This window comes from Chinchilla lanigera, unplaced genomic scaffold, assembly GCF_000276665.1.
Source record: "Chinchilla lanigera isolate Chin_1 unplaced genomic scaffold, ChiLan1.0 scaffold00096, whole genome shotgun sequence".
Lineage (NCBI taxonomy): Eukaryota > Metazoa > Chordata > Mammalia > Rodentia > Chinchillidae > Chinchilla > Chinchilla lanigera.
This window is the reverse complement of record NW_004955497.1, coordinates 7750015-7775815: the sequence shown is the minus strand read 5'-3', so window position 1 is coordinate 7775815 and position 25801 is coordinate 7750015. Positions and strand designations below refer to the sequence as shown.

The window sequence follows — 25801 nt, the reverse complement described above, 5'->3', positions numbered from 1 at the left end:
TTGATATGCTTCTTAGCATTAAAAAAAAAAAAAAAAAATTAAAAAAAGAAGCAGCTGTTAAAATAATGACCTGAGAAATACTAAAATGCTCGAACTTGAAGAACAATTACTTCTACTACATTTGTCGTGCATGTTTCTTTCTAGGCAACTGGAAGAGCTTCTATAAGGCAACGCATTGACAAAAGCGATCCCGATGTCAACGTGTTCTACAGTATTCTTACTATTGACAAAGTTGAGGAAAATGACAGGGGACTTTATACTTGTGAGGTGAAGAGTGGACCGTCATTCAAATCTGCCAACACCTCCGTGAGTGTGTATGGTAAGTGATACTTCAGTGTTGCTAACCATGCCGTGTTTTGTAGCCATTACAGACTTCGGGTTCTAATAATAGTCAACCTTCCGGTCAGTAGTTACACCGTCATTTATGAATACAACTTTGCCGTAGCTCTCTCCTCCCCACTGTGAGAAATGTAATGACACTTAGTGATCTTTTAACGCTTTTGGACAGTATTTCTTCCGAAGCTTATGCTTAATAACTGAGATCATGTTTATGAAATTCTTCACTTACGTTTTCCATATAAACACAAGAAAAAATGATGATATTTTACCTTTACCACCTGAGAAAGTTTTTTTCAAGTAGTACCGTAAAGAAATATAAATATGGTATGATAAATTCTTTAGAATTACTAATTTTAGAATTAAGAATAATATTACTAATATTATTTTATCCCTGGTTTTATTATCATGGAATCCTATATTGCTGCTTAATTCCAATATGCAAATTATATAAACAAAATGCTAAAAAACTTTATTTATATCCATTGTTGAAAAAGAAAACAGTATGAAGAACAAAAACCAAGGGGCTGTTCTTCAAAAGCCTTTTATTTCCTTTTGGCTGTCTGTAGATTATTTGTGATATCAAATTACTTGAGTCCATAGTGACTTTCTCTCATCTCGCTCTTCTTGGCCAGGTAGATTTTTAGAAACCTATTCCCCAGTTTTTATTGTTGTGAACTGTTTATTTCAGATGTTCTCTATTGGCCTGCCATGTTTTATGTCCTCAGGACTTGCTACCATTTGATTTGAAAGTATTTCCCCATTTAAGGTGCTTTGAAAGTATTTTATTCATTGATCAACATTTAGGCCCAGTGATAGGCTCCATCAGTAACTCCGGACTATTTAATCACTGATTGCGCCCTCCCTTAATGAGGCAGTGAGGTTTTGTTTATATATTCTATTCTTAACGTTCTTATCGCTTCTCCTTTGAAAGACAAGGCATTCATCACTGTGAAACATCGGAAAAGGCACGTGTACGAGACCACAGCCGGCAAACCGTCCTACCAGCTGTCCATGAGAGTGAAGGCCTTCCCTCGGCCAGAAGTTACATGGTAGGACCCCAGTCATTTTCCAAGCTGTTTAAAATATATTTTATAAGTAGAAGATACAAAAGCCTATGACTTACATTCATACAAGGATACAAAAAACAATGGCTTACATTCCTAAGAAAACTATCGCGAGAAGTTGCTTGGGCAGCACTGGACAGCTAGGCTGTGATAATTTCCTGATGGTGGCAGCCAGGTGGGGAAGGGAAATAACGCATCAGGATGAGACGAGCTGCGGGTTCTTTTCCTTATATTTTTTCATAAGTGCTTATTTCAGTTTAGTCAGTCCCTCGCCGGCACTGAGGTTCTGCATCTCCAGACCTTCCTATGATGTCAACGTTCTTTGAATGGAACGTGTGGGGCAATAACTAGGAAGCATCTCGAATGTGTAACATGCTCTATTAACTCAGAAGAAGTGGTCCCTTGTAATGAGGATGCTAAAAATAATTCTTTTATATACAGCTGTGTTGAAAGTTCCAGTCTTGTTTTAAAATTAAACATTAATAGAGACAAAACTTATTCATGTGTGGGGGTGGACAAGTGGACCTCTTTGAATTAATTATGGTTTTTTTGGCTTGAAGGTTGCATATTCAGAAACTCCTTAAGCTATTTAAAAAAAAAATCAGTACAACAACATCTGATCTCAAACAATGTAATCTGTTTACCATCTGAAGTCATTTTGTTAAATTACTTTTAAATATCAATATCTTTGGCGTAAGTCATTACATTTAAACAAAGGATATATGGCAAAAAAAAACCCAAAAAACAAAAAACCACTGATTAGGAAAACAATCCAGAGAATGCCCGAGTGGGGCCTTTTTGGAATCTCTTCAGCCAGCGCTTATTTGATCTTCACTATCATATTACTGGGGTGTTTTCTTCTCTTTTTCTCAAATACCTTATAGGAAACTGAAGAGAAAAATTAAACTCTGCATTATACCTTCATGCCATAGTAATGGAAAAGGGACTTTTTTCTTTTGTAATATCTGAAAAGGTTAGCAGTAAATTATTATACTCAATATTAGGCCAGGTGTGGTGGTGCACACCTAGAATCCCAGCACTCAGGAGGCTGAGGCAGGAGGATCTTTGTGAGTTCAAGACCAGCCTGGGCTACAAAGAGAGCTCAAGGCCAGCCTGAACTGAATAGCGAGACCCTGTCTCAAAAAGACAAAAAAATTCAATAGCAATTTAATGGCCAGAAAGTACATTCACCCTTTTGGTATGAGTGTACTCTCTTCTGTTAATGCTGATTTCTTCAATAATGAAGTAGCTAGGGCTACTTGAAAATATTCCACCCACTTTCAAAAATGCTGCCCTGTTAACAGGAAGTAATTTAACACTAACATGATACTTATAATCACAGAATAGATCATCATTTTAACTGCTTTGGAATTGAGACTCAAGAGTAATGGGAATTTATTTGCAGGGCTGTGTAGTACAGGCATGATTACGAACTGTGCCATTTCCATTACGTTACCTGGGCAGAGAACACAGTAAACTCTTACCTGATCAAAACTGCCCATTTAAAAAACTGTGCACTAAAATAAAACCATGGGATTTTTGGAGTCAAAAGGGATCACTGAGAAGCTGAGGTCTCTAAGGCTCCAACTGGCCAGCCACGCCCGTAGCAGCACTTACTGGAGAAGCCAGCCCAACATCCCAGCTTCCAGACTCTCACTGTTGTGTGCAGCTTGATGATATCAAGGCATTGATTCCATATTTAAGTTTTGTAAACATTATTTTAAGTTTGTGGTTTGTTTTGTACCTTAGCAGTTCTCCCGCAGGGAAAATATCTTGATTTCACTACAGTTTTGCGATGAAAGGGACAACTGGTGTGACCATTTATACAATTAATAAGAACTCCACATGAGACCACAATAGGCGCGTCTATTTTTATTTTTATCTGGAGAGGAGATCTAGTTGATGTGACTTACAATGGCTCTTAAATTGCTTGTGGAACCTCATGGGAAACTGAAAAGTATCTCGATGGAATTAAAGCCTGTCCCTCTGAGTTTGCAGTTGTCACAGTAGCCCCTGGCATCCCCTTGGTCCATGAAGTCACCACTTTTCTTTCTTCTCTTGGTGTGCTTCTTCTTTGCCAATAAATACGAAGCAGTAACCAGTCTGCAAACCGTATCTGCTTTGACTGAAATGTTGGTGCTCACATTTTGTAAAACTTCAGCACTGATTATCAAAGGGTCAGAATTGATTTACAAGCTCACGAACTGACCTGCTGTGATACTGGAGAAGCACGGGCATCGACTCACTGATCATGTTTTAACAACAGGCTGAAAGATGGGCTACCTACAGCAAAGAAATCCAGTCGCTATTCGGCTCGTGGCTATTCATTAATTATCAAAGACGTAACTGCAGAAGATGCAGGGAATTACACGATCCTGCTGAGAATAAAGCAGTCAAATGTGGTTAAGAACCTCACCACCACTCTCACTGTAAATGGTAAGTTTATAGTTCATACATTCTTTGGGTTCTAGTAAGGGGGAAATGAACAAAAATTTGTCAATTCAAGAGCCACGGTAAGGGTTTGGGGATGCAGCTCAGTGGTAGAAACTTGCCCAGTATGCCTGAAGCCCTGGGTTGATCCTCAGCATTGCCCGAAAAAGACCCACGAAAGTCAGTGTAACAGTGTCAAAGAAAACAAAAATTTTAAATAATTCTTTTAAAAAACCACTTCTGTTACCATCGTAATAATTTCACCTTTGCTTGTCTTCACGGCCAGCGTGGTTGTTATTGAAACCATGGTGTAATACCGTGGACTCAAACTATTAATGTCATCAGTGTACTTCTAGTTTTTAAAAATAGGCATTTTCTTGATGAACAAGGTTTATTGGTGCTTTTGTTTCCCTGATACTAACACCAGTGAGACTGTGGTCCTCTGGGTGAGGCCTAAGGGAAAAGAACAGCTCTGACTTTCTTCCTGTTCTTTGTCTCTTTCCAGTGAAACCCGAGATTTACGAAAAAGCTGTGTCACCGTTTCCAGAACCTACTGTCTACCCACTGGGCAGCAGGCAGATCCTGACCTGCACCGTCTATGGAATCCCCCAACCCACAGTGCAGTGGTCCTGGCGTCCTTGCACCTACTCCAGAGCAAGGTAGGGGGGAGTTCGTTTTCTGAGTAACTTTCAGCTATTTTTTGCTGCCTTGAATTAAGATTCTGTAACAGACCCAGGTGAGAGTTTGCAGATAGAACATGCAGTGTCCTCGGGGCAGAGACTGCCTACTTTGGAAACAGGCAAGCAGTCCTGTTGGATGATTCCCTCCACTGGCTAGTGTGCATCATTTTCCTTTCTAGCGTGCCGTTTTGGGGACGCAGAGACGGAACTGAGGTAACCTGTGAGCTCTTCCTTGCTCAGGCTGAGACCGCAGTGCTTGGTGCCCAGTTGAGGGTCTTCAGACTTTAGCTGCACCACTTTGTTAGTCACACAGGTCTTCGCATTTTCCACGGGGTGATCCAAGATCTTCCTCACAATCTCTATGTTTCATCTTGGAGGCTTTGCTTGTGCTTTCGCATCCATCTGAAATGGGCACTCCACCCACTGTCTGCCTCGTAAGATGTCCTCCTTTGTCAAACTCACGCCGCAGGCTGAGTTCTTCCTCCCACTGTGAAACCTGTGCTGCTTAACCACTGTTACGTGTGCTCATTTGTGTGTCATCTGTGAGCTTACTGCTCTGTATATTCAGGGCTGGGCAGAATCGGGAACGCAGTGGATGTTCAATGTGTATCTGCTGAGTGAATGCTTCCCTACCCTCTGTGCGTACATAGCATTTCCTTGCATGTCTTGGTGACTGAATGCTGTTTGCTTTTTCCCTTTTGTTTAGTCTAGAGGGCTGGTACCAATGGTAGTTCAGGAGAGCTGGTTTGCAGAAAAGGAATAGAATCAATAGATACACCAATAAGTTATGACTGAAACTGTCTAAGAATCATCATTATGGAAAAATGTTTCTTTTATTGCTTTTAACTTTCAGGGTGTTTGAAAGGATGGCTATTTAAAAAAAAAAAAAACTAGTCTGATTTTTTTAAAAAAATAAATAAGATACAATGCTAGCATAAACAGAAGTGCCTATTTGGTCTTCTAAATTCTTCCCTCTACTTCAGCTCTTCGTCTGTGTCTTAATCCTTGCTTAGGGTGTAGTGCACTGAGGGTGGAAAGTTACTGGTAAGTTGCGGAATTCCTAAGAAGTAGCTATTTCCACACGTCTGACTTGTCATTCGAATGTCTTTTTCTAAGAACAGAAATATAGAGAACTTGTAAATCGTGGATATCTTCTTTACCGTTGTGGAAATTTCACCCAAAACATAGTGAGAGCTACTGAGATTGTGTACTCTTTTTCTAATTTCAGGTAGGAATTCATATGTGTGCTAACATGCAAACAAAAATAACTAGTTAAAGCTATTAGGTTAGGATAAAAGTCTTGAATTTTTATGGAATAACATAACCTTTTAAAGATATTTTAAAATATTATTTTGATAATAATGAATCTAAAATTTCAGTTTGATCCTTACTAAATTTCAGTAGTAACTATATTAAAAAACAATTGAGCGATAAAACACAACATTATAAATTTGAGGTTGAATGATTGAATAAAATAAGATTTGGGGATTAAGGCAAGCTAAAACGAAACTGTAAATATTAGCTACCTTTTCAATTTCTTTGTAATATGTGGGATCTTTCATTTTATGGAGTATACTCACCATGACCCTGAAATACGTCTTATTCCTTTTGGAATTTCCTCAAGATTCTGTTGACCATTTGAATTATTCTGTTAAGGCCATTCATTATTTACTTCCCCTAAGACAGCTGAGAAATGAAAGCTTACACTATTTCTATGCAGGTTCATTTCAGTGTTGTTGCTTGAAATTACCTGCCAAAAAATGATCTGATCCAGTAGCCTACCTGTGGCAGGCCCAGATTTGACTTCTGGGGGTTAAATCAGCACACTCAAATTGGAAGTATTCTGAAATACATATCAGAATTTTGTTTATGTGGATACTAAGAACAACTCTGGTTCACCCTGTCAGAGAGATAAAAGCCAAAATTTACAAATAATTGAAGCCTACTTTAATTACCAATTTTCCAAATGTTTTTATATAAATTATTTTTATATGGTTAGACGAACATATTCATTTGTAGATGGGATTTTTCATTAGCAGCATATGAATAATGAATGTCCCATTATACTTATTTTGAGCTACACAGTAGCACTTGAATAGTGGACCAATACATGGTCTTCTAAATGACCTGGAAAACTAATACATATATATTACCCTTCAAAATATAGAATAATTTTTAGTGTTTGAATCTGAGGCTGTAGTCAAAGGGCACATCTATACATGGCAACGCCATGTAATTAGTTTAGTTTTGAGGCTAGCCTGTGTAAGTAACCCAAAATTAGCAACTGGTTTAATATGGTCAGCTAGTTTATGTATCTAAGTTAGTATAAGAAGAAGTTCTGACTTCAACTGTGTCATCTCCTACAATACAATAAATATGTAAGTATATTTAAAAACCATCGGAATGACTAGTCAGCTAGAAACTTCCTCCTTAAGTGGTGAAATGTCTTATGCAAATAAGCCATATTTTAACTGAGTAATGTTATGGGTTTTTTTCTGTCTATAATTTGTTCTTATGAAACATTGTAAGAAGTCCTGCTGTGATATTGCATAGTAAAGTAACTAAAGATTATAATTATGTACTGTATATCTCAAAAAGCTACAAGAAAGGCTATTGAATGTTTTCACCATAAGAAATGATAAATATTTGAGCAGATAGATATGTTTAAGCAGATTTAAATGTTACACAATATATATACATATTGAAATATCCCATGGTACTCCATTGGTATGGACAGTTCATTTTTTTAAAGAAACATTAGCAATAAGAGGGAAAAGGATGGTTATTTAAATTTATATTGCTAATAAACCAAAACTAAATAAAGTAGAATTTCTCCCTTTTACTTTTCTGCATATTTGGGTGGTAAGGTGGTAAGACAAGTAGGATATTTCTTTTCAGTGTTTAATAATATAAAATTATCAACATGGAATGAGGAGGAAGTTTTGGATTTTTCTTGTAGAGAGTTCTAGATAGATACTGGTAAACTTGCTCTGTTTCGCATGGCACAAACCCAGGAAGTAGCCATAGGGCTGTTAAGCTTCTAGTACCTTTCATATATCTGTAGTTTACAGGTTCTGATCATAGAGCAAGAAGATAATTAAATACACTTTATAGACAGATGAGGAGTAAATGAGGTAGTATATCTGAGAAAGCACACAGTGCTATAGAAATACAAAGTTGAAATTATTGATTGAGGGGTGTACATTTCAAGTGAGACCCAAGAATGTCTAAGGAACTTGAAATTTCTTTACAGAACTAGTTTCACAGCAATATAAATCATACCAAATATTTCTGAGAAATGAAGAGAAATTGTGCAAAGCAAAATGTTGCTCTTCTTTAAAAATAGAAATCTGAAAAAAAAAGATAGAAATCCGGTAGGTCTGAGGGGAAAACCTTGTAGAATTGAGGAAGATGTAACTTAGGGTTTTTTCAGGAGAAGGAAAAAAATTAAGGAACTACAGAAGAGTTAGGCAAAAAATAAAAGAATAAGTAGAAGGGTGCAATGGGAGAATGACATAAGTCTCGCAGGTCACATGGCCCCTCCATTCATGTTTCCAGCCATGGGAGGAAGTGGCTGTGCCCTGCGGTTGGTTAAGGCTGGGTGGGGCAGAGTGGTATGTGGGACAGCTGTCTTGAGCTTGACCAGTCCACACTCTATTTGTGGGACTTCATGTTGCCCCTGCATTTTGAATAACGAAACAGGACTACCAGTTCTCCAGAGCCACGAGCTACTCTTGATCTCACAGATGATCTTGGCTACAGCACTGGAGGGATTGTGTAGATAAGATTGACCAGGGCAGGGAGGTTGGCCTTTGAAGGAACAAGTGACTACACAGGGAAGAGGTCTCTCCTTAGGCATTTGAGGCTCTCAAAGGAGAATGGAGAATGGACAGTCTAGGCGTCATTTGTTTGTGCTTTGGGTTATCAGTTCAGTTTTCTCAGGGAGAATCTAAGATATTGAAAGATTGCTTCTATTTTTGTGTGTTTGAGTGCCAAAGAGACGCCCATGTGACTGACTGGAGCCCGTTATGCCTGAACTGGCCTTTAAGCTCACAGACACTAGAGTGGGCTTTGGATGGGATATCCTTGCTGGCACTCGGGATTAGCTCAGGGCACCTCTTCCAGGAGCGTCCAGAGCTACCTGGTTGTTTCTTTCCTGTTTTTAAACTTAGGGTTATTTTTCAGATGCTGAGTGTGTTGATCTTCAGTATTGGAAAGTTCGGTGACTTCAACCTTCAGTGACGGTAGTTTTGTTTTGAGAGCAGGCACAGATCCTTTAATTCTTTCTTCCCTTCCAAACTGTCGCATACCATAATTTCACAGCACTGATCAATTATAATGCAGTTGCAAAACATACTAAGACTCTTCTCAGGGAAAAACATACTAGGTAGCATTGTGAAAACTTTAATTTTTTATCAGCTGTGATGGCCAATAAAAATTTTTAGGGAGAAATCTGTGCTACTTTCAGTGCATTAATATTGCTCACTTCATATAAGCCAATTTTTCACATTGGCAGTGGTCAATCCAAATGTGTAATGCCAACCATTTTCCCATCACATAAATATTTATTATGTACCAACCATGTGTAAAACATAAAGACAAACATCATGTGTTGCTAGCTTGAGTTTTAATTACATTTTTAATCGCACCTATTTGGTGATTGATTATTGGAGTAATATATGTACCTGCATAATGCCTATTATGCAGGCTCAGGGGTAGAGACCTGGGAATCAAGGAAATAGGTTCTATTCTTGGCATGGCCCTGACTTCTCTGTGACCTTGTCCAGTTATTTAATCTGGACTTCCATTTCCCCTTCTGTAAATGGCTACTTCCAGGCTCCCCCTTTCCTCTAAATCACAGCTATGAAAGAGTTAAGTGAGGAAATCACTTGAATTACATTTTGTCTTTTTTTAAAAAAACTTGAAATAGTTTCCCAGTTGTTGTATACTGACATTTCTCTTCTGCTTTTTAGAATTTATAGAATGGTTCGACCATTAATTTTGGGCGTTTAATGCCAAATTAACGAACACTTGAATTTATGAAAGTAGAATACTTATAAGAAAAACCTTACATGCAATGCTCTGTGATATAGAATTGACTTAGTAATTATAATGCTAAGAATTACCAAGTGAGATAAAAATGCAGGGCTGGGGGTGTAACTCAGTGGTACAGCAGTTGTCTAGCATGTGTGAGGCCCTGGGTTCCTTCTGTACCCAGCACCAGGGGGGAGAAAAAAGGATAAAGAAAAAAAAAAATGCATCAGCCCTTCCCATCATTGGTATCAACCCGTTGTTTTCTTCAGTGCCGACCTAGACACACTGTCAGCCTGTGTCCATTAAGGGCTCTGCCCTCTGCCCAGTTGGCTCAAAAACTTTGCTTGCTTTGTTTGGTCTTTTGCCAATGAGCCCCTTCAGGATGTGAAAAACAGTGTTGGATTCTCAACCCCTGGGAGGTTGAGGGGCATACAGCGATCTTCATTACTTTCTTTGCCAAAATAGTTGGTTTTCTAATAAAACCCCACTAAATAAACATCGACCCTCAAAGAGGGCTTTTCAAAACTCTAAAGTAGGTCAGATTTGGAGTCTAAAATAATTCCATACTTGGGAAGTGAAATGGAAAATAGTATCCCCTGCCATTCTGGATGACAATCTGATGTCGCATTTCTGAAGCTCTCTTGGTTTGCCCCAGAAGTAGAGTCCTACAGGGGTGTCCCAAGAGGGGTGGGCACTTAGCACTAAGTGCAGTTTGCCCTTTGCTCCTGTGGGAGGAGGGGCGGCCTACAAAAGCTAGGCAAGGCGGAGGCCTCTAGGAACTCTGAGAGGGGCTTGTCTAATTGCGTCTCTATTGTTTGCATCCACAAATTGGCAAGAAAAGCCCATAATCATTAGGGATGTGTCGGGCATAGATGATTTGGAAGAGCCGTAGTTTTGTGCAGCAGTGGGGTATGTAAAATTAACGGGGCAAAACCAAAACAATTGTTAATGGTAGTTAATTAGAAATTTACTCAAGGACCCAAATTTAATTGACTGCCATCATCAATGACTATTATTTTATGCTATAATAATTTTATGTCCTGTATTTTGTTTTCTATCTACAAAAATGAAAGTTTTAATCTCTAGATTGAAAAAGTCAACATTTCCTGAGATTACATGGCTAAGAGAAATAGTAATTTAAGATCTTTGCTTTGGGAAGTGACAACTTACCTCATACTTTAATATTTACCATATTCTTCATAAATATATTCATAATTTGCATCCATATTCTGCTCAGTGTGTGCAGGGTTATGCAGGGTCCAGGCAAGTACACTACAGAGAATTTTAATTTGCACAAACGGGACCTGGAACGAAAGTGAGGAGTTTAAGGAAGACCACTTGACCAAAGCCCACTTTAGTAGGACTTTGAGTTTGAACAAAGCCAAATAAATCTGGCCATCTTCTACAAGAGGCTTTCATCCCAAGCCAAAAGTGAATGTTCACTTACTAATGAGAAACTTCTTGCATTCTGTTATATAATTACTGGATGAGGAAGTGCATGCTGCCCGATGTGAATGTTCGGACAACAACCCTTATTAATATTTTATACAAAGTCCTGAGAATAGAGCATGCGTTCATGTGCCAAATGCCTCTTTCCTACTTTCCTGTGCTTTGTGAGATTTTTCTCTTCTTTCCATTCTCCATAGTAATACAAGTGAACCTGATGAGTAATTGTTTCTAATGAATTAACTGTCTCCTATAATTGCTATCAAACATTTCATTATGTGTTTTAAATCAAACCAAAAGGCTGAATCATAGGAAATTTATGCCGGATGGTTTTTATAGAGACCTTGTCAGCAAGATTCAATGTAGCTTCCCAGGATTAAGAATAGACAGATGACAGTGACAGAAAATTTGGGAAAATGCCTTAAAAAGATTGATAAAAGCTCTCATATTAGGGGGCCATATTCAGATTTTTTATATTACTGAATTGAGACGTTAATATATCCTGACACAGTTTCTTAGGTAATAGATAAGTAGGCTGGACCATTTATAAAAACATGCACCTACATTTTTATAAAATGCATCTACATTTTCTATTTATCTGCATTGTCTTGGTAGGTTGTTTCTTGAAATATGGAATCTAGCCTATGATTTTAATGTAAACTCAATGCCTTTTAAATAAAAAAGCAAAACTTGGAAGATCAGGAATACAGAAAATGTGTAAAGGATTTAGACTATGGCTCAGGCTGTATGACTTACAATGAGCTTCTAGCCATTACCCCTTGTTTCCTCATACTTTGTCTCCAATTTCTATAGGATGTTTTGTCATTATCAATTCAACGGTCTACTAAGTCATAATAGCTATAATGGATTTCATCAAAATGTCCTTTCTGATGCTAACCTCTGTATTCATCCCTCTATTGGTCAGCTTTCCCACTGCTAGGACCAAATATCTGACACCCATAACTTAAAGGAGGGGGAGATTTACTTTGGCTTATAGTTTCCGAGGGTTCAGTCCATGGCCAGCTGGCTCCAAGGCAAGAAAATCATGGTGGAAGGGCTGGATGGAGCAAAACTACTCACACCAGAGAGGAAAGGGCCAGCAAAGAGATACAGTCCTCAAGGTCATACTGACATGGCCCACCCAGCCACACTCAGAAGAGTGCTTTATGAATCTGCTAGGTATCTTTTAATCCAGCTGACAACCGTGTTTAACCACAAGTCTCTTTATGTACATTATCTTTTAGTGTTCAACCATTGTGTATAACAGACACTGATTTCCCATTTTGCCATAAGGAAACCGAAGCTCAGTGTGTTATTTCTCAGGTATTTTCAGAGTATGGAATAAAAGGATAAGAACAAAATAGGTGGCGTTGCAGAAGCTAACTTCACTGGTGTCCAATATGACTGCTCAGAGCGGATCCCTGTAGACTGGCCTTGGAAGGAGCAGAAGCCCTCCTGGGGACAAGGGAAGCACTGGCCTACTCTATTAAGTTTGCTCTTCTCAGCAGTAAGTTCAAACTGACCACATCTGTGGAGCTGAGTTGAGCTGGGGATGGAAGAGGAAAGGAGAAAGAGGTTAACAACAATTTGGAAAATTTGGTTCAAATTTCACAGTATCTTTGGGAGCAAGTGATGACCTGCAGCTGGTGGCTGATGATAAGTTCTGTGTATTAGACAAAGACCATGGAACAGGTGGACCTAGGCCCTGCAGACGATAGGTAGGTCCTGGAACTTCGAATGAGAGAGGGACAAAGAAGGGACAGGGTGATGCAGGATTCCGTATGGATTGAGGTACCAGAGAGGACATGCCAGAAGGCTAATGTGGGTGAATCATCAGATTTGGATTGAGAAAAAAATAAAAGCACAATTGGAAAGGCACATTTGGACCTGAAATGGGATTTTTAGAGTAGAGTCTGTCATTTGCCTCAGCCCACCTTCCCTGGCTATTCTTCCACCTACTGACCAGAAGTCTACCTTGTGACTGCTTCAGATTGGTGGCCTTTTACAACCTCACCACTGTGGCTGTAGTCTACAGGATTTTCTTCAGCATGCATCAGAGGCAGCAAATCCCTGGAACTCTGCCTTCTATGCCCAAAAATAAAGGCTTTAGAGTTCCACTCAGTATTAGAAAAAAAAAAAATTAAAATACAAGGCTGCACATTGTTCCATGCTCCGTATGCCTTATCATCATCGAGAATTGTGTAAGGTGGTCACGGATTGCTACCTTCCTGACAAATCCAGAAGCATAAGTGTGTATTCAAAGACCCTCTAAAGCCAAACAGAAGATTATGAGTGGTGGAAGACATGTGGCCTAGAATTTTTATTTTTATTTTCTTTATAGTAAAAGTTATTAAGCACTTACTATTGGGATGTTAGGTGCTTCCTATTTTCTTTACACATACACATGAAATCTCGTTTAATTATATTTAAAAAAAAAACCTTCTTTGAGACAGACTATCATAATCACCATTTTTCAGATCAGGCACAGGGAATTCAGAGTCCTTGGTAAGAATCAAGTCCCGGTTGACATGTCAGACTATAAATGAGTTGCCTTCTCCCCTTCATCAGCCAGATGACTGAAAGCACTTCATCTACCAGCACGTATTTGGCGACAATTTAGATATTAAAATGAGTAATTTTTAGTCTAAAGCTCATGTGCCAGCAGGCAGGTATATTTTAATTTGTTTTGTTGTTTGTTTGGCTTCTGTTTTGTTTTTTGAGACAGGGTCTCACTTTGTAGCCCAGGCTGGCCTCGAACTCATGGCAGTCCTCCTGCCCCCTCTCAGCTGCTGGGATTACAGGTGTGCGCCCCCACGCTGAGCAGCAGGAATGTTTCAAGAAGCCTGTGCTGCTGGGTGTCATGATGCCTTTCTGTAGTCCCAGAGCTTGGGTGGCTGAAGCAGGAGAACAAGTTCAAGACCTGCCTGGGCAGATTAGCAAGACCCTGTCTCAAAATCAAAAAATACGAAGAGGCCTGGCGGTGGCTCAGTGGTAGATTGGCCCTAAGTTCAGTACTCACTACTGCATGAGAAAAAGGAAGCCTGTGCTAAGTAACAAGAAGCAATTTTAGAAGGTGTTAGGGTGCAGAAAGGCAATATAATCCACAGCTTAGACATGGTCTTTGGAACCCGAGTCCTCTGTCACCTACTCCCTTCTACCAGCTGTGAGAATCTTGGAAAAAGAAACCATTTCTCTGAATCCATTTCCTTACCTACTCAGCGGAGGCCTGCACTGACATCAAGGTTTGCAGGGGAATTAAATAAGGTAAAACCTATGACGTATCTAACTCTGTGGCTGGCGTATTGCAAGTGCTAAGTTTGTTTGCACTGCGAAGCCCCTTTCCTCTGAAGCGGCATCACGGACACGCTCCCATCCTGTGAATGCTGACGGCCAGCAGTCTGACACTGCGACCTGTGATATTAACTTACTGTTCCCCAGGAAACATACTTGCATCTTTGGGCAGGCCTGCTGTGACATTTGCTGGTCCAAATGGGACCAGAAATGTTAGGCATTTGAGATTATTTAGGAAATTAAAGGAGTTATAGCACCCTAGGCCCCCTCACATTCCCAAATTCTTTCTGGGCTGTTGGATGCTTATTGACTGAAATCTTGTTTGGGCCATAGTAGCATGTGGCTCTTGTCATTTTACTTGCCTGTGCTCAACTGAAATCTGGTGGTTTTTTTTTTTTTTTTTTCACAAATTTGATTTGTTTCTTCAATAAGTACAGACATTCCTTAGTAAGAGTAAATCATGCACTTCTTTGAGGAGGCATGATTTTACATCTTAAATGGAATATCAGTAAGAAAAGTATTTTTGAGTAAAATGGTGCTGGTAATTATGAGCCAATGTTTTTCTCCAGCCTTTACAAAAGGAGAAGATGACTGCCAGTCAGTGCTTTATCTCCCATCAGACCAGGAGACACTGCGTGTTGGCATCATTGCCTAGGTTGAAATTTATGCGGGACTACCAGTTTGTCAGGTACTGATATGCTAAGCTGAGTTTATCTGGGTCCCCATGACATCCCTTGTCCTCATGAACATTTGTCATTGTGAACGGAGGACACTGACGGTGGTGACATAGTGATTAGTTTAGGAAGTGTGTGGGGTTCTACCGTGATCACTAGCAACCCTTTTATCAGCACATTTGAGATAATTGATGGGCGGTGGGTTTGATACCTGACTGCGGTTGGACCCATTCTGTGTCAGGATTCACTCTTCTGAATAGGCAGTTAACGGAGCAATAGGCAGGTCTTGCTTATCTACTGTTTGCCAGGTGGATGGACCTGGCACTGGGGCATCAGTGATGAGAGACAGAAGGAGCTCTACATGTAGGCAGATAATCAAATGACATTACCGATCTGTTCAGTGTGTGCCAGGCACTGTACTAAGTGTGTTGTCCAAATTCATTCATTTGGTAGCAGTCAATATTTGCTCATGCCAAAGGGATCTTCTTTAAATGCTTTAATGAGGCTGGTAAGAAATGGTACCATGTTCTTTTGCTTCCTTTGGAGTTGGCAAAGCTAAGAACATATCCATTCCCAAAGGATTTGATGTGGTTTACAAAACGTGTAACAGTTGGACCAAAGGAGAAAATACGACAGAACACTGATATGGCCCATTTGGTGAGAGAAAAAGAAGAAAAGGAAAGGGGTCTATAAGATAAAAATGAACCAAGAAAGTACAGTCATTCAGAGGACTGAGATCCAAGAGAAATGATTTCTCTGCTAGTCTCTGGGATATAGGGACAAAATCCTCAGGCATGTTTCTACCACACTGAGTGTCTCAGGACTGATAATCCTAATACCCTCTGTGCAGGCCAATAGCAGAATACCAAAGCAGAATTTATTAAGTGATTTTGTGGGCTGCGATCCAAGGACAAATTTTCAGAACGATTCAAGAAATCAAAACAGACCGCAAGTCCTCTGAGCAATTTTCTGTGCCTGGGAGCCTCATAATTGGGCTTTTGCTATCAGGGTTATGTAACCAGAAAGTTATAAAACCATTATCTGAACTCAGGTCTGGTGGCTGTAAGATCTGTTCCTTATGATAACCCGGTCCCAATTCTGAAGATAGCATGGATGTTTCAGTATTGACTACTGTGTAGTAAGTAAGCCTCCGTCTTCCTTCTTGCCAGAACAAAATACAATGATCACTTGAAATATTCTTCACTGAGTGACCGGGGCTAGTATCTTCAGCCTCCTTCCTGAGTGTGGTGAAGGATGTTATTTGTAGCCACTTCTAGCATTTCCCTTTGAGGCTCCTAGCTGGGTGTAACCAAGTAAGCACCCACCCATTCTTCTGGCTTTTCCCTCACCCAAGAGTGGGGCTGAGGGCCCTGGCCCTGGCTGAGGTTCTGTAAAGGAGAAGGGGAAGGTTGGGAGGGCACTGCTAGAGCGCATGCTCGAAGCAGAGCAGAGGAGGGAAGCAGAGGCTGAGGACAGGCCTGGCTCTGAGTGTGAATGGACGGCAGCCCTCGAGAGCAGGAAGCAGGGCACGCCAAGGCACTCATGGCAAACGTCTTATCTGAACAGAGGTGGCCCAGGACTCTGGATCCCCTCCACCATTGTCCAAGGAGCTGACCCAATGCCTGTGATCCCGAAACTCTTTATTCCCTTCCCCCCAGACAAGAAGTGGTTTTCAGCATGGGCTCCAAGGCGTCACAAGGTCTCTTACTACACAAGGAAGTCACTTCTCCAGAACTCCTCCAGAGTCCCCTCCGCCTGACCCTGTGACCACCCTGGAGGCCCAGGCTCTTTTCCTGTAGCAGAAGGAGCAGGAACGTTCTGCCCAATCACTCCTACTCTCCACCCTCTTCTGCCGGCATCCTCTCCCCTTCATTGTCTTATTTGTTTTATGAGAACGTGAGAAGAGGGGAAAAGATAGTGTTTGCGGATTCTGCTCATCTGATGGCTCAGATAGGCCCTCACGATATTTTGACACGACGCCCATAGTAGCCGCGGAGTGTTTACATCGGGCCCTTTGACAGGATGGGGCGCTGGAAGGGGGAGCTAGCCTTGCGCATGCCCTCTGGCTGGGTTCCAGGTGGTCTTTCTTTCCTATTTTTTTTTTTAAAGATATTTTACAGCTTCGATTTGTTCTTTATTACTAAGCTACACTTTTGTTTCCTAACTTGACATGCGTCAGTATTTTTTACAGGTTCCAATCACAGTTAACATGGGCTTTAAAAACTCATATAACACAGAAGGAGATTTCATATCTCATCACCCCAAAAAGAACGAAAGAGAAGATTATCCCTTGTAGGGGTTTTATAGAACTTTCTAGCTCTTTTTTCCTGATTCAGCGTCCTTTACGTATACATTTAACATGTACATCAGCTCCTAGGCAATGGCTCAGGCTCACATAGCCATCAGATGTTGGGGTACTTGGCATTGCCCCCCTCAGCCCCTACCCCTGAGGCATGCTTTAAAAAACTGTAGTTTGTAATAAAGCAGGAGACCTTCATCCCAAAACATGCCCGCTAATGATGGAGACAAAATTTAGATACCAGGGAAAGAAAAAGATGGTGTTTTTAAAAGTTTTTAAAGAGTTTTAAAAGTTATAAAATTTGCCAGCCAAGAGAAGGAAAAAAGTTCCGATAATTCTAGCATCAGAAAATTTCTATGATCTAAACCCACCAAAATTTGCCTTGAAAATGTAAAGTTTTCCTCCACCTCTTCCCCCTAATCTTTCCACCAAAGGATATCTCATTCTTCTTGAAAATGAAAATTTCTCTTGGTGTGTGACTTTGTGGCAGTCTGAATTCCGAGCATTCCCAGAGGCTTTTCTCTGAAACAAGGGACTCCACCCTGGGAAGTATGACAGAAAAGGTTTGGGAGATTCCTTGGGAACAAAATCCCCTGGGTGATGGACTGAGCTCTGATGTGGTGGAAGAGAGTTGGGAGGTTTGTGTTCCAGTCTCAGCTGTATGAACCTAAGCAAGGCATCTGATCGTTCTGGGTCTCACTTTCCTAATTGGTAAAAGGCTTTGTGAAATAGGAACTATAAGACCTGCTTCACTGGGGGACTATGAGAACTAGCTGAGGCCAGATGAATGCGGAAAGCCCGGGCCTGATACAGTAGCAGCTCAGTAACAAGCAGTTTCCCTTCAGCCAGCCAAGAGTAAGCCCGAGCAGAGCAGAAAGCAAGGTCAGCTTCCATATCATTTATCATAGGGTGAGAGGAGCTCCTTAAAACAAAACAAAGACTTATTTATCTTAAGGCTCAGGCTGCAGAATAGACCTTCTAGGATTGGTGTGTTTATTAAACTGGCAGGAAATCAGTTATTCAATGAGAATTAATTTTATACTAAATACCAAGAAGAATCTCGGATACCATGACAGGCAGTAAACAGATGGTAGTTTCTCGAAAGGCTAAAGGAGGAGCTGAACCACCCCGCCCAGTTCTTCAGAGAATAATTCTGACATCTTCACCCCTCTCTGAAATTGTTGCCCAACTCTGTCATTTCTTATGTCAGTCACTTCAAAGAAAACACAACGACCACCAGGGGCTAAAACTCATTCATTCTCCCTTCTGATTCTACCAGGTACGATAAGTCATCCTTTAAAGAAAAGTAAGTATGGATCTGTGTTTTAGGCAGGGTGAGGGGCGAAGGCAGGAGCGATGAAGATAATTTAAAAATCAGAACTGTTAAAAACCAGCCCTCGGGGAAAACCCAGGTAAACATAACAGGGTACCTTGGGTGCACAGCGTGCCCTGTGTTTGGAAGTTCTGAGCCGAGGATGCCAGAGTGAGCGCTTACACAAAGTGCAGTTGCAGAGTGTGTACTCACTGGGCATTTTGTTTGTATAAAATGAGAGGTGTTGAGCAAATTTGGGGGTAAAAAAGAGGATCGTTTTATGAGGTTTTACACAAGACATTAAATCCTCAATGCAGAAATGGTATTAGTACAGGATATATCTGAGAAGCCTTTCTATAACAAGATAAACATCAGAGAAGATATTCTTGGTAAACAATGGTAATAAATGGATGTTCATGCTATGCATGACCTGAGGGTTAAGTGCACGACTCTGAAGTGAGTCAGAACAGAGGACAAATTCTGGCAGCCGTCAATAGTCAGGACTTCAGATTTGACTTGTGTTGGCTTTGGCTTTTTCCAAGGGATCAGACTGCCTGCATCTGTTTTTGGTAATAGAAGAGCCAAATAACTTAGGAATGAAGAAATAACAGGGCAAATCCATCTCCACTACTGGAGAATCATCCTAAAGCATGTAGGTTCTAAGGGTCATTTACACAGCTGGAGAACGGCCCTTTCCCACTATGTGCCGAGACGATTAGTGGTCTCCCCAGAGGACTCTCAGCTGGAGTCAAACAGATTGGCACGTCACACATCAGTGCCGAGCTACATGTGTTGGATACAGCTGATTTCTTTTATTTTTAATCAGTCTTTGGTCCTAAACTAAGTTCTTTCAACTCCAGAGCAATTGACAGATGACATAGAGTATACTCTTCCCCCACAATTTTTTTTTCCTTTCACTGGTTATAAATACCTCCATGCTATTGTGCTTGGCAGGCCGTATGCAAATGGAGGCAGGAGTCCTAAGCTCATTAGGAAAGGGATGGAGGCTTGGAGCATGGAGAGGACAGTACTGAGCTGAAGCTGATAACAGTGGCCTTGTCCAGAATAGTGCATGGGAGCTTTCTTATCTCGCTTTGGCAGGAGGTGCTGTGGACTTCCTGTGCGAAATCAGGAGTGAAGGCTGCTTTCCTCTTGTTGTTCAGCTTCCTCCCCCTCAAGACGGTTCCCAGCACAGCGATTATCTTTGCATCTTCAAACATGGCACAATCTACTTCCTTAAAGGCTTGATGTATTCTTGAGGCTTAGGCAAATTCCCCTCCCCCTAAATCTCTTTTCAAGTGCTGTTGTAGAGGCAGGCTCCTAAATGACATTCTATTTTTATGGTTCCAATTACAAAGGGAAAAATAACAGGCCCTAAATTAGAAGAGTCACAGAATCTGTCCTTTCATTTGGAAGATCTGGCAGTAAGCTGAACCTATGGTTTCCATACCAAGGCCGTGTAGTTTGTAACTGCCCTTGGAGTCACAGGTAGGGGTGGATGTGGAGGGGAGGGAGGGGGTGTCAGAGGTCAACAGCCCCAAGTAAACTCAGACAGCAGACTGTATTTCCCTTACTCTAACAGATTTCTTTGTACTTGCTGAAGGCCAAGAACTGTATATGAAATTCTGATCTTTGACTAAGCCTCCTCTTCTCTTCTTCATTGCTTTGGGGAAAAAACAATGAAACCTAAAGCCTTCCTCTTTCAGGTACCGGAGGATCTCAGCTGTCCAGTGTCACAGTCCCAAATGCACATGCACCCGTCTAAATCAAATACAGATGAGAGCATGTGAAAGGTGGGAAGTCAAATAGTAGCTCAAGGCATGGATGTTGTGTCCAGCAAATAGAGAATATTCATAAGGAAAAGTAGGACCAAGCGACTAACATAATTTTAAAACTATTATTAAAATGTTTCCAGGAGAAAAGAAAATACATAATTTCTGCTTGCTTCAGTTTTCTCTACTGATCAGTAAGACTTAAAATGTTCACTTATCTTACCTGGTGATTATAAAGAACAGCTGGGAGAAATCCCAGAAATTCCTTAAAGCATGGTCAGCCCTTATTCTTTTTTTTATTTTAAATGTTATAATCCATTGCAAAAACAGGCATCTTGATAGCATTTGGAGAAATCTGAAGCATGGGATAGGAATTATTGCTAATTCTGTTAGGTATCAAAGTAGCCTTGTAGTTATATCAGAAAACGTGCATAGTTTCAGAAACACCCACTTAGGTATACAGCTAAAATAATGAGTCTGGCATTTGCTTTAAAGATACTTCACAAACTAAAAAAAAATAAATAAATAAGGGATAGTAAGGAAAATATGGCAAATCTTGATTACTGAAGTCTGGGTGGGGGTAGAGCTCAGGGATAGAGTGCTTGCCTAGTGTACAAGACCCTTGGCTCTATCCCCAGCACGCGTACCTACACACGCGCGCACAAGCACACTCACACAAAATCTGGAGATAAGCATTTGGTGATTTATCACACTGTGTTCTTTACTTATCAGTATGTTTGAAAATAATAAACAATGAAGACTTTTTCTAGAAATAGAACGTATCAGGTACCTCGTGCTTGCGTGTATGTTTACGAATGTTTGTGGAGTGCAGATTACACCACGACCCTGCCTAGCTAGGGAGACTGAGTGACTAAGTGGATGTGGCGACTGTCCCCGTGGCTCTGGGAACAGAGGCTTGGGAAGCAGTGAATAGATACTGAGAAGCCGGCGAGTGCTGTGTAGCACAGCGTTACAGGACAGCACACGCAAGGAGGGGAGCCTAACCCAGCACCCCGGACATTTAACTTTCTGGGAACGTTTTTCAGCGACAGCAACAGAGAAGAACATTAACAAAACTTTTGTCTGACCCCCACAATCTCCTCTCTCCTACCCCTCCTCTTATTTACTCTACGTTACACCTGATTTCACATAAGTCATCATTGCTCTCACCTACTTAATATCCACCACTCATTCTTTCTGGGAATAAAATTCTTCCTGGCATGAACAATCTCCAGAATCTGCCCAAGACAGGCATAAATTCAAGATCAGCAAGCTTTCTAATCACCAAACGTTCTAGGCCAGAAGGTAAGAATGCAAAATGATGAAATGTTTAAAGTAAAAGGAGAAAGACTTTACAGACCTTAAAGATAAACAACACCAACACCCTTTTTAATAATTAAGCACTTGAGGCCTAACAAGGTCAAGAGCTTGCAGTGATACCCCCAAAACTTAAAAAAATAGATGGAATTCAATAACTACCCCAAGATGCTTGTTTACAGATGCATTTAATTAGCCTTGAAAAAATGAGCTGTACAACTGGATATTCCAAGGAAAAGCCAGCCTTTTCTGGATGTGAGATGCTGTTACTTCCTCTGGGTTTCCATTCATTAACATAACTTCATTTTTCCCCTCTGTTTGCATGTTACTCCCACTAGGAACTAATTAAAGCCTAAATTAAATTTTCTAACATATGCATTTTTCTTTAATATTTAGAACAGGAATGATGTACGGCAGCACGCGGTTGGGGTTTTGGCCTTATCAAGCAAACATATTTGGTATTTTTAAGTTCTGAGAATGAATCTAGGGGAAAAAAATCAAAGGAAAAGAAGATTGACATAAAATTTTCTGTGTTTCTGTTATCTGAGAACTTACCCAGTGGTTTTCATTTCACCTGTTACCACTGACTACCCCCAGGCTGTAAAACGACGTTGTAATGGCTTATTTTTTTTTTAATAGGTCTGACTTTTGTTCCAGTAATAAAGAGTCCTTTATCCTGGATCCTAATAGCAACGTAGGCAACAAAATTGAGAGCATCACTCAGCGCATGGCAACAGCAGAAGGAAAGAATAAGGTATTGTTTGTAAATATGGGCACTGGGGTGTTCTAAAAATACATACTCATTTCCCAGTCCTAGGTTTATTGGAACCAGAAGTAATTCAAATGCTCAAACAGAATTCAAGGAAAAGCAAGATAATATCTCCCTGAGACGTGTCTTCAGGGAGACATACATTAAGATTACTCAAACGGCTGTATTCTCCAATTGACCCCCAGTTCGGAATGGAATAGGTAGAGCGGAACCCTTGAACATCAGATTGCTCCATCAGTGGTCCTCAGTCTTGCCTGCATATTAGGTTCACCTGCCAATTAGCGTTATATCCAAATCTCCAAGGTGGAAGCCCCGGGTTCATAAAAGTTTCCCATGTGATTCCAGCCTATACCCAGGTCCGAGAGCTACCTTCACCCATAAGTGGGATCCCAGCAAGCAAAAGCTAGTACAAGTTTCAGGGCTAAAACTTTGTATCAGCAGATATCATGCTTTTCTCTGTCTTTGCCTGGGCAAAGCCTAAACTGGGTTATGCAAAGGCACAGTCTGTCAGGGTCTCTCAAGCTAATCCAGTCTAGCAGGCATTTGTTTTTCCTGTCACTCTTGCTCCAGTCACTTTCTACTTTCCTGACCCTCTCCTGAGCCTCGGTGATCCATGATACCTTGTGAACCAAGCCAGTCTCATAAGACTGAAAATCTAATCACTTTTTCTCTGCTGAATTAGTGAATACACTTAAAAAGTTGCTATTATCAGGTAGAGGAATAGCTGTACTTTTAAAAAAAATCAATCTCTTGAGCAAGGGATGTAGCTCAGTGGCACAGAACCTGCCTGGCAAGCGTGAGGTTCTGAGTTCATTTCCCAGTACTAAAAAAAACCCCAGTATTTTTCATTATGTGAAAACTTTGGACGTACGCTAATGTTACCAGCATTCTTTGCCAAGCCGGGGTGGTTTTCTCCATTTTAAAGATAAGAAAAATGGGGATGATAAGACGACTAACCCAAAACCACCCAGTTTAAAAGGGTAAATGAGAAACTCAAAGCAAGTTCTTCCAAATCAAAACCAAGGGCTGTCACAGCTAACTTAAGCCGATGCAGAAACTAAAATGACAGTGGTTAATCAAACATCTGTAGTTACTTGTCAAGGGTTTAGGGAAGTTTTATAGCTGTAGCAGTAGCTGTGGGTGGTTTTATAACTCTTCTCTAACACACATAAACAGGAGTTGGAGAGCAATTTAATGACAGAGATAGAGGAAATTCTATACAATTTAAAGTTTAGTTTGGGTGAGATTACATTTTGGAGCGGGCTATGTCAGTTTACTGGCAATTTACAGTAATTAGTTGTCACAAAGAACTAGGGATATTTCAAGATGTTATTAGGAGTCTGTATTCATTTTGCCTTTCCCTGACCTTATCGAGTAGGTAGATCATTTACTGATGGACATTCATAACAAGAACTTACAAGTATAATTTTAGTAGTACCTTCTGGTCTTATTTTGGTATCTTATCCATAAAACCACACAATAGGAAATAAAATGCAAAATGAGAAAGCTAAATAAGGTTTCTTATCAGTTTGAACTATGAAATAGTAATGAATTCTGTGTGATACCTATAAAAATGGTAGGCGTAGAGTAATAAAACCTGACTGAGATAGAACTTCCCCAAGTTTCTCATGTAGGCCTGAAACAAATGTACTATCTTGTAATTTTGTAGTTAGGAAGATTTTGAAATATGCGCTTCTGCACACAGTTAGGACTTACACCACCTGACCTGCATTCAGGAACCCCAGGGTTAAGGTCTGCCCTTTTAAATCTATAAAAACACAGGGCCGGGGGTATAGCTCGGCAGGACAGTACCTGCCTGGCAAGCACAGGGTCATGAGTTTGATTCCTGGTACCAAATAAATAAATACATCTGTAAAACTACTTGCAATCAGTTTCTCTTTCCTGGAATTCTCTCCTCCAAAAACGGCACTAATGATATTTTCCCTACTTAGCTTCTTATTGTAATGACGAGAAGAAATAACATGGTGAGACAGTGATAATTTAAAAATACTACTCTAATGAAATGCCAACCATATATGCTCTAATATAATCCCCCAAACTGATTATAATTATATGTAATGAAGATTTTTGTGAAACAATTACTTGCACTGAATAAACTTTTAATACTCCTTCTAAACAATGTTTAGAGGTGAAATATAAGCAGGTGCAATACTAACACATTAGAGTTAGAGTACATTATTGATTTCATGTTCATCAAAAATTCATTTGGGGGGCTGGGGATTTAGCTTAGTGGCAGAGCACCTGCCTGGCAAGCACAAGGTCATGAGTTCGATTCCTGGTACCAGAAGAAAAGACAAAAAACAAACAAACAAAAAAATTCATTTGGAGGACCGAGGACATAGCTCCGCAGCACAGGGCCTGCCTGGCAAGCACAATGTCACTAGTTCAATTCCTGGTACCAAAATAAAAAAATTTCATTTGGGAGGGCTGGGGATATAGTCCAGTGACACAAGTGCCTGCCTGGCAAGCACAAGGTCCTGAGTTTGAGTCCTGGTACCAAAAAATTCATTTGGGAGAATTTACTACTTTTACTTTTGTATTGACTAATCTTTCTCTGTGTTAAAAACGTTATCTTTTATACAATGATGACATGGAAATTTTGCTACATGCAGCACTCTTTACAATTGAAACTGTTCTCTTTTTTTCTGTGCACTTTTAGAAATTACATCTGAATTTAGACCAGGATGATCCCCTTATTTTCCATCCGTGCTCCTCTAGAGATAAAGGATGTGGGACTTACACTGGGGCATTTGTTGAACATCAGGGAGTTGTTTTCTTTGTCCTTTTTTTTTTTAAACTCAAGGAAGGGTATAAATGAAAATCATATTCGGTTTCCTTACTGGCTAGTTTTGGTGCAGAATTGTGAAATGTGAGTCATGCACTGGAGTAGCTAATCACAAATGTAGAGTTTTCATGGTTTAAAACATTACAGCATTAATTCTGTATGGCTGGAGAATCATAACAATTTTAATGTAACATTTCCAGTGAGGTGGGGGCCTATTGAGAAGTGTGTGTACTGTATGAGAAATCCATGACTAAAATAATAGTTATCACAGAATTATTGCTCGTGTTTTAATTCCCATGCAGCCCCCAACTTGTTCTAATTCTCATGTTCTACTTTCCCATGATTTGGCTTTAACATACCTGTGCTAATTTTAGATTCTTCCATGACCTTTATACATTTACTTGTATATCTCCTTAAAAACACTTAAAAGCAAGTTAAATTAGAAACATCCCCAAATTAAAACCACTGTTCCATATATAGACTTCTTAAAAACTCGTACTGGAAATTAGGCTGGATGACACGTCACTCCATTCATTCTATTCTCTGATGTTGAAATGACATTGCAGAA

General features: G+C 40.2%; 1 protein-coding gene and 1 long non-coding RNA gene across 4 annotated transcripts in view; one reads left to right on the top strand and one right to left on the bottom strand.

Annotated features, from left to right (window-relative positions):
- Nucleotides 1–25801, top strand: part of Flt1 (fms-related tyrosine kinase 1) — a 178429-nt gene that overhangs the window by 55922 nt on the left and 96706 nt on the right. For all 3 annotated transcript variants that reach the window (XM_005406359.1, XM_005406358.1, XM_005406360.2), the window contains exons 7-11: nt 145–319; nt 1271–1388; nt 3670–3839; nt 4339–4492; nt 22298–22412. In XM_005406359.1, coding sequence (XP_005406416.1) covers nt 145–319; nt 1271–1388; nt 3670–3839; nt 4339–4492; nt 22298–22412 — 732 coding nt within the window. The remainder of the gene's footprint in view (nt 1–144; nt 320–1270; nt 1389–3669; nt 3840–4338; nt 4493–22297; nt 22413–25801) is intronic.
- LOC106146840 overlaps nt 10803–25801 on the bottom strand; it is a 54119-nt gene continuing 39120 nt past the window's right edge. Inside the window, exon 3 of the long non-coding RNA XR_001231439.1 lies at nt 10803–10851. This is a non-coding gene — a long non-coding RNA (uncharacterized LOC106146840). The remainder of the gene's footprint in view (nt 10852–25801) is intronic.